At 43.7% G+C, this 9,087-nt stretch overlaps 2 protein-coding genes across 3 annotated transcripts in view; one reads left to right on the top strand and one right to left on the bottom strand.

Annotated features, from left to right (window-relative positions):
• Window positions 1-158: 158 nt before the first annotated feature.
• LOC109487688 (cyclin-dependent kinase 11B-like) lies at window positions 159-6,564 on the bottom strand. Of its 2 annotated transcripts, XM_019791713.1 has the most exons (5): window positions 6,474-6,564; window positions 4,958-5,151; window positions 3,717-3,791; window positions 3,074-3,188; window positions 159-2,879 (listed from the first exon to the last, which is right to left on the bottom strand). In XM_019791713.1, exons 2-5 carry the CDS (start codon window positions 5,115-5,117, stop codon window positions 728-730), a joined length of 2,502 nt encoding a protein of 833 aa, XP_019647272.1. In that variant the 5' UTR covers window positions 5,118-5,151; window positions 6,474-6,564; the 3' UTR covers window positions 159-727. The 2 variants fall into 2 exon arrangements, with proteins under 2 accessions (XP_019647272.1, XP_019647273.1); XM_019791714.1 differs by lacking the exon at window positions 3,717-3,791.
• A 174-nt stretch (window positions 6,565-6,738) lies between these two features.
• LOC109487727 (polyprenol reductase-like) overlaps window positions 6,739-9,087 on the top strand; it is a 12,265-nt gene continuing 9,916 nt past the window's right edge. Inside the window, exon 1 of the mRNA XM_019791784.1 lies at window positions 6,739-6,934. Within this exon, the coding sequence (XP_019647343.1) occupies window positions 6,753-6,934 (182 nt within the window). The 5' untranslated portion in view covers window positions 6,739-6,752. The remainder of the gene's footprint in view (window positions 6,935-9,087) is intronic.

Below are 9,087 nucleotides of genomic sequence, written 5' to 3' on the forward strand. Positions count from 1 at the left end.
CAGTATGCTACAGCAACAGTTTCTTTCCCCAGACTCCAAAATTATGGAACTCGAAACACAAACCAAAACATTACTTCCTGTAAAACTACATTTTATGGGCATGGCGGTAATGAATTTTTATAAAAAGATAACTCTACACCACTGAAGAGACAAATCATATGATCTGAAACAACATTGACTGCATGTACTTAGTTTAATTCCACACTACATGTATATGCAACCACAAGTGGATATGTACAGTTTCAAATCTATCTGGATACACATATATTTGCCCTTCTTTGAGGCTAGTCATATTCTATCATATCTGCTGGTCCTGCACAAAGCTAGTGTTATATCACAAAGACCTTAGTATGAGCTGTAAGTGTAAGGAGATACATTCAATGCTAGTCTCTTAACATTTACCCAGATCAACCAGGAACCTCCCCCAGTCCGAAATACAAAGGCCACACAATTTTCATTCTCTGAGTCTGAACACATAAATTTTGGCTTTTTTTTCTTGGAAGGCATCCTTTTTATAAACCCTTTTGCATTTTACTTTCTTATTTTTAGATCATATGATAGAAATCTAATACACAAATACAACGTGACAAATATTTTTACAGAGTGAAATATAAAATGCATGAATTTGAACAGGTATTACTTTAGGGACTCTGGCCATTCTGGAGAGAGGTGATGAGCTAAACTAGAATGGATATTAGGTAAGATCTTAGTGACTAGTTAGGAATAACTAGAACTTGAGATTGAAGCCTGCCCCCTTCGCTGACACCCCTTGCTGGGATGTGTTGAAGTGAAAGCCCAGACCAGGTTCAATGTCCCCATCTTCTGCCAACTGTTGGGCATAACCCAACCCTCCTTCTGGTGGCCGCGGGCTACTTCCCCTCTTCACGCGTGTCGTGGTCTGTTCGCTCTTTGCCGGCCATGTTGGGAACATGCTCGGGTCCACCGGCTGCGGTGACTCACGGAAAAACTCGTGCTTCAGCGCGTCTTCTGCGGTGATCCTCTTCGAGGGACAGTACGTGAGAAATTTGTTAAGGAGCTCGAAGCCTAGGTCTGACAGGTACGCTCCAAATCGACTGCGAAGGTTGTTGTAAGGATACTCAGCGAACGTGCACTTCTTTACAGCAGGGAGTTCATTATAGCCAGGCCAGATCCGTTCACTCGGGGTGCCCAGGTCTTTGAAGATCTTGTTCAGTTGGTCGATCTCCGATTTGCCCTGCCAGAGGGGTTTCATGGTGAGAAACTCAGCAAAGATGCACCCGACGGACCACAGGTCGATGTGGGTGGAGTATTCCTTCACTCCTAGCAAGAGTTCTGGGGCACGGTACCACAGGGTTACCACGATTGGTGTGTACGGTTTCAACGGGGAACCGTACTCACGCGCCAGCCCAAAATCCCCGACCTTGAGGATGCCCTTGTGCGAGAGGAGGAGGTTGGACGTCTTCAAGTCCCGATGGAGGATCCAGTTGTCGTGGAGGTGCTGTACGGCCCGGAGCAACTGGATCAGCAGAGTCTTCGTCTCCCCAACCAGAAACGGCTGCTTCATGGTCTCCATTAGCGACTTCAAGTCGTGCTCAACGTAATCCATCACGATGTAGATCTTATCCATGTTGCTGCCGACCACGATCTCGCGCACCGTCACAATGTTCGGATGCTGAGCTTTCAGAAGGGTGTTGATCTCGCGAAGGGAGGTGATGGGAAACCCTTCCTTTTCCTTCTCCATCTTGAGCCGCTTTAGGGCCACAATCTCTCCCGTCTTCTTGTCCTTTGCACGGTACACGACGCCGTACGTGCCTTCCTCTATTCTGTTGAGGCAGGAGAATTCTTCCACGTTGCGGCAGCCCATGACAGCAGGGAGGTATGGAGGAATCTCTGGTTTCAGCTCTGGTGGCGACTCAGGAGGCGAATCTGCCACCACATACTCGTTATCAGAGGGAGGCTCTGATTGGTCATCTTCTTCCTCACTCCCTCCTGACTCTTCATCAAACTTGGACTTGACGTGGACATGGTGTGTTTTGTTCTCAACGTGATCTGGACTTGTGGATCGCACACTGCCAGATCTCTCGCTGCCTTGATCATCCCCGGATCCAGATTCCTCCCCAGAATCTTCGTCCTCAGAAGAGGAGCTGCTTGATCCTGACTCATCCCCACTCTCCTCCCCTTCCTCTGACCCCTCGCCCTCTGACCCCTCACCCTCTGACCCTGACTCCTCCCCTGATGACCCCTCCCCAGAACTCTCACTTCTCTCCTCCTCCCTCTCTACTTCCATACCTCCGACCTCGATCTCCTGTTCCTCCTCCTCCCTTGGTGGTGTGTGCACCCTCTCATCTGCACTCTGTGGCTCATCTTGCTCTTTTACCTTTGGTGATTCGTACTTTGGTTGTGCCCGTAAGTTCTGTTCATCACGTGGTGGTCTTACTGGGCTTCGTTCCCCCTCCCGTTTCCTGCTCTGCCCGCTGCGGCTGCTCTGTTGAGGACCGACATCCCGTCGCTCCTTCCTCCTTAAGTCCTCCTTCGACCGTGGCCGTTCCCTCTCTCTGTCGGCACGTGGAGCCAACCTATCACCCCGTGGTGGTTCCCTTTCTGGACGAGGCCCAACTCGATCTCGTCTCCATGGTTCTGGTTCCCTCGGTGCTTCGGGTCTTTCCCGCGGACGTTCGCGTTCACGGTAAGGCTGCTTCTGTGATCGACCCCTTGCTGCAAAATCTGCCGGCCTGGCGTGTCTGCGCTCCTTGTGGTCCGCCCTCTCCGGTTCCTTGCTGCGGCGTTTCTGCCTGGCGGGACCGTAGTCGGCGCCTTCCTTGGACAGCGACCTCTTCCGGCGCTGGGATCGGTCCCGGTGTTTGTCCTTCCTTCTGTCCTTATGGGAATGGTGGGAAGACCTGGAACAAAAAAGATCATGAGCAACAAATCTGACTGCCTCAAACACGCTTATCCTTTAAAAATCTGTCTTTGTGATGGCATAAATCATTCTGTTGCTAGCAACATTTCCACAAGCCTGACCAGTATTATGAATAAAGGGGCTCTAAATTTCAACTGTTAGGATTTGAACCCCTGACCTTACACACATGCATACCTGCTGTCTTTCTTGGGCTGTGGAGGTTTGATATCCAGTCCTTCCTCCATCCTTTCATCATCACTGCCACCTCCCTCCGTCACCCCTTCCTTTCCTTTCTTCTCCTGAAGTTCACCTGGAGGAAACACCACACACCTGTTAGCTCACCTGGACTCCAGCTGACACACCTGCAAAGCTCCAGGTGTGCACCAGGTGTATCAGGTGGTACTGCCAGGTAGGCACAATGGCGCAGGTATCTGGTAGAATGGCTCAGACAGCATGCATTGTTTTAACACTTTACAGGGTAGGGATCTTTTACTACTAGTTTGATGGTTGCCAACATGACATTTTTTTACATCGAAGGAAAGTCATAACTGTCAAGATGTAGGCTATACAAATACATAATCACAGACTTGACTTTTTTGTGCATTCCTGTAAGTTGCCTCACTAATTTTACTTCTCAATTGGGGACGAAAAACCTTTTGCCCAATCCTGTGAAGTTAGTGTAAATGAAGTATATGTCCTTAAGCAAATAATCGTTAAATTGCATGCATTCTGACCGTAAAACTCCAGATATTTTTTGTCCAGCCCACCAGAGCCATTGTGCCTACTACATGGCAGTCATCCAAGGGGCCTTACTAGCGTCAATAGCTGTCTAACCCACCATTTTCTATGTGCCTGTAGGGATCTGTACCAGTCTCTCGTGCTCTGTGGGGGGCCCACTCATCTTCCAGCTCCCCTACAATGTGGGACAAAGGAAAAGAAATGCTCTTTTGATTCTTAAAAATCAGGAGAAAAGGGAAGAAATGCCTGAAACAATACAAAGGACTAAGTGAGGGTTAGAATGCTAAGTTAATGTGTTAGTCAACTTAGTGCATACATACTAGCCGATTGCCTAGTGAATGGGGGGAAGAATTTTATTAACTCTGCCAACTTCCTGCAATACCACAATACTATCATATATTTAAAAAATGTGTAACATGACCATCTTTTGTCAAACATTCAGTCATTATTTGCAGACGTTCAGCTGTTGACCCCCTCTTTGAGCTGTAAATGATGACACAAAAGCACTGGTAAAGTGTCTGCAAGAAAGTGTCAAAGTAAGGAACAATATTATAAATTATAATATAATTTGTGCAGAACAATACAGTGCAATATACTGTATGGCCACACTCATGCATAATGTAAAAAAACAACTTAACTCCCTTGAATCATCCCTCTAGGTAGTGTCTGTTTTGCTGTCATTTGACATATTGTTCCCCTCATCATGACAAACACAACTTTTTGCCCAATGTGTCAAATACTGTTTCAACATTTTCCCGGGGGAGCATGCTCCCGGACCCCCCTAAGATTGTTGCACAGACATGATGTTATGTCAAACAAAATAGAGATGACAAACGTTTCAGGCTGGTTATAACACTGTCACAGGCTACAGTACTGAGTATCTGAGGTTATTGTTACCTCCGGGGGAGGATAATCCTTCCGCGGAAGGTTTTGTGGGAGATGTAGATTTTCACGTTCGCAGCTGTTTCTCGCGTTTGGGTGGACGGATTCTTTTAGGACTTGGTATATGTTTTGCTATTGGGCTGTAGATGATGCACTTTTTTTGTTTTTATTGTATATGTGTTTTCGGGCGGGAAAATAGTGCCTTTTGTTGGCCAAACACCCCTTTGAGCGTGAAAATGGTTTCAACATTTGGTTTTTGGTGTATTTTAAGTATTACAAGTCTCGTCCACTTGCATGACCTTTCACACAGAAGGGTGTCCGGTATCGATACATTCTTTGTTTGGAACACTAAATCTAACACAAAAACACCATCAACTATTCATAACAAACAACATTAAGAATATACAATAAAAAGCCCGGAGGTATAAAATCTCAGATTTTACTTGTTTACAGCTTTACCTTCTTCAAGATGTCCCGAGTGGTCTCCCTTGCTCCCCTGCTCCATGGTCTGCCGTTCCTTCCGTCTGCGCTTCTCCTCTAAGATTTCGTCCAGGGTCTTGACTCTCCACTTCTCGCCTGCTGAGGTGTTTTGCTGCTGTTGCTTGTCGGAGTTGGACATTCCATCAACCTTCAAGTGCTGCTATGCTGAGGCCCTGAGAACAACCAATGTCAGTCACAGGGTTCTCACCAGAATTTTTTCACAGCATATGGGTCAGGTACAGAGGGACAACTTTCTGTGGCACAACCCTATGCTAGTTAAAAGACAGTGTAGGGGGCCACGCTCGTCCCCAGCGCCCGTGGAGAAGCCATAGGTTATAGATCGTGGCTTAGCCCAGGCTATGGAAAATAAACTTTCTTTAATGCAAATCTGTCGTTTTTGTTTTCTTTGCGCTTTCTAAAGGGTTATGATAACCTACTCTACTCTGGCGGTATTGTCGTGCGCGCTCGTTAGTACGTAACGTTACACGGCGGCCATCTGAATACATGTACACTGCATTCTTTCTACTATCGGGACCTAAAACAAGACGCAAGATTCCTATTTTGGGGTATAAAATGCTGTCACAATGGTAATATATACCAAATGAAACGGACCTTTACAAAGTACCTCATTTGGTGACGCTATGAGGGTGTACCGTTATCCCTCTACATTTGCCCAGAAGGAACTTAGCCACGGAGGGAGTTTTGGCATTCTCCACAAACTCTCGTCCCCAGGACAGTTCACTCTGCTACCCAGCATGCTTTGCGCAAAATGCGTTCTCAGCCCCAGGACACAAATACACGCTAATGCTTCCGCACTGTGTTGCTCTGGGGACCCCGCCGCGCGCCCAGATGTGGATTTAATTATAGCGCGCTAGCGGACGCTGCGGAGGAGCGTGGTAGGGGGCTAAATCACAGCGTTAGGACTCGAGGTCAAAATCACAGCATAGGGGCCCCTACACTCTAACAGCCTAGTGAGAGCCTGGTGGCTATATAACTGTCGTTATTTGTTGTCTCGAATCAATAACTCTCACAATGTTAATAAGTTGACTTGCCTTGTAGTTCTAAGTTTATTCATTTGTTTCTCAAATTGTATTATGTGATTTGATTACTTCTTGTATTGTTTTGTCATTTTACTCTCTGGCTCACAATCTTCACAGGTGTCCAATGACAGAGATATACAGCAGAAGGTTAATACTCGAAATGTCATACAACCACACGCTAATATCACATACGCAGGCCGTGACATTCAAATCAAAAAGGAAAGAAAAGACGTGTGATTTTCGTTTCCCAGATGCCCCCCTCCCACCTTCACACACGCCACTTTCGAGTAACCTCGACTTTCAAGAACTTTCTACAAAATCTAAGACACTCTCCAATTGCTGGTACGTTCTTATCACATTGAAAATATATGTGAAAGCGAAAACTGTACTTATTAAGTCCACAGAAGGCATAAAATTTGGGTTAAAATCTTCCAAAATCAGTAAAAAACACTCACCACTCTTCCAAGCGCCAACAACCGCACTGCCTCATGGGGGGAAATATTGGGTTAGTCCAAAGTTGTCCACTGCAAAAGACATTCACCATTTTTATTGCTCTCTTTATGAATAAGATAAATGATACAACATATTGTACATCATTATTTCAATATATTAAAAACAGATTTCAGTAATATTTGTGCCAAATTTGTTGACTTTATATCCCAATATTGGTATTGCAATATGATCTCAGTAGGTTGCGTCCCCCGCGATTCTGGGGGCTAATAGTATATTCCAAGATGGATTCATGTTTGTTGGAAGTCTTTTGGTTTTCTTTGATTTCGGCATTTTTGCTCGGCTGGACCGTCTACTCCTTGTTTCCCAGCGCTCCAGACTTTATCCAGGACCTGCTGCACTACGGCAAGTGTAAGGTGGTCAGAGACGACCGCAGCTGGCTTCGAGTCTTCGATATCCCCAAAAGGTTGGTCGGTGTTTTAGGTGAAGAGAAAGGCGTTGTTTTTGGATCAGCTCTGGGGTCCATCATGTTTTGCCTACCTTATGGTAGACGGAGATTTGGATTTATTTGCCCATAGAAACCGTTTTCTTCCCGCTCTAAATTTTTCTTGTGTGTGTGGACGTGAATATTGATGTTATTTTGAGGTTTAAACCGATGTTTTTGAAGCGTATATTATAATCAGAAGACATCTGTTATGATGATACTGGCTCTCAGCTCATATGATCAGATTTAATGAGGACCGTTAGAATGTGATCGGCTCAAAATATTATAATGCAAATCGCATTTCTATCGTTTTAACTTCATCCCAAGGGAATGAAATATGATATTGTTTTTTTTTTTTTTGCATGTCTGCCTTTGTGCGATTTTGTATGTGTGTATGTTTGTGTTTCTGCAGTGCAGTTTCTGTATGTTCTGGCAGAGGGCTTGAGGGGGTGAAGTATGCCGTCCCTGTTGTCCTTGTTTTGTGTGTGTTCATGTGTGTGTGTGTGTTTGCCCTCAAATAACACCATCATAAATATATGTTTACATCATAAAATGGGTGTCTTTTATTATTATATTATTCATAGACACCTGTTTACATATCTGGATTTAACATCCGTGTCCATAATATCACCAGGGTCCATAATATCGCCACCTTGAGAAACAGTGTGCTTAAAGATATTTTTACTGCAACATACCCTAGGTATGTACATTTGAGGTGTGAAGGAGTGCATATGCCAAAAGTATGTTGTGCACAGTAAAAATATCTTTTAAGACATTTAAAAAGCACACTGTTTCTCAAGGTGGTGATATTATGGACCCTGATGACATTGTGGACACAGATGTTATATGATGTTGTTATATGATCCTCAATGTTAGTCACTACATGTGCATGTAGTTCCAAATTATCATAAATCATTATATGAATTATATAATGCAATTTGTAATATTATACATCAGGTCAGGAATACACAATATTTACAAACATATTGTGGGTCCCACGTGTCTCTGAGCACTAATGGATTGAATATCTAACCTGTTCCTCATCAATTAAACATTATTGCCTCAAAATATCACACCTATCATATACATGTATGAGGTCAACCAGGGCTCGAAATACTAGGTGCACGTGTACCTTCAGCATGAAAGTTCATCTGAGTTGGTAAATTACATTATGACGTGTACCTTAGTGCACCCAAAATTGGAGTTGTGCACTTAATGTTTTTCTGTGGGTGCACTGGTGCACCCAAATATTTTTGTAGGAACTTTTAACATTAGAAATGTATAATAGTATTCTGGATATTCTTGGTCTCTAAGTATCAGAAAAACAATAAAATTTTTGTTGTATTACTTGTTTAAGATGTTGAAGTTAGCTCTCATTTTAAATTCAAGCTCAGAAGAGGAGCAACTTAGGACCTAAAATTAGGTTTTGTTTCATATGGTGCACCCAAAAAAATTTTTGTGCACCTAATTTTTTAGGTTGGGTGCACCAGTGCACCTAGTCCCAAAAATGAATTTTGAGCCCTGTCAACCATGTGCCAACTAATGGTTAAGAAAAATTGTGATTAATCTAATGGGAATTCCCCTTTTAAAAATTAAAAGGCAACAATATTAGTGCGGTCATATTACTCATAAATTGTATAGGTCAACAAAAGGCTGTGCCAGTGTGCCCAATGATTTTATAATCTGAATACAATTATAATTGTGTAATTGTGTAAATCTTCAAATCATGTTTGTGCATTTGTTTTGTCTTTTTCTTTGTCACATTAGTGAACAGGTAGCCAATTTTTAGTCATTATAGTAATTTATACATATAGCTAACAAGGCTGGAGTTCAGGCTTTTTTTGGTGAACTAAAGAAAGATACAGAATTTCTGTTTTGCACTATGCTGTGAATGATTAAATTACTAGTAAGTGAATTTACTCTAATTAGGTAATTTTTGCCACAAAAGGAAGCAAGGTATGAGCAAGGTAAAAAAAAACGAAGATTCTAGGCCAGCTGTGGCAACCCTGCTACTAAGTTAGTCTCCACCAGACTTCTCTTGCGGGGTGAATAAACGGTAGAAATCGGCCTAAAAAGGGTATTAATTGGCCAGAGAAGGTAGCCGGCAAGAGAAGCTCCATTTCCCCGCCAAGGAG

Source organism: Branchiostoma belcheri, unplaced genomic scaffold (assembly GCF_001625305.1).
Source record: "Branchiostoma belcheri isolate BF01 breed outbred unplaced genomic scaffold, Haploidv18h27 scaffold9, whole genome shotgun sequence".
Classification (NCBI taxonomy): Eukaryota; Metazoa; Chordata; class Leptocardii; order Amphioxiformes; family Branchiostomatidae; genus Branchiostoma; species Branchiostoma belcheri.

What these genes read in the sequence shown, in the direction of transcription:
- LOC109487688 (XM_019791713.1), bottom strand. Translation starts at nt 5,117, where the DNA reads ATGTCCAACTCCGACAAGCAACAGCAGCAAAACACCTCAGCAGGCGAG. An exon ending in CTACAGGCACATAGAAAATG is followed by an intron (nt 3,189 to 3,716) that starts GTGGGTTAGACA and finishes TGTTTCCTCCAG; the next exon opens with GTGAACTTCAGGAGAAGAAA. An exon ending in CAGCCCAAGAAAGACAGCAG is followed by an intron (nt 2,880 to 3,073) that starts GTATGCATGTGT and finishes TTTTTGTTCCAG; the next exon opens with GTCTTCCCACCATTCCCATA.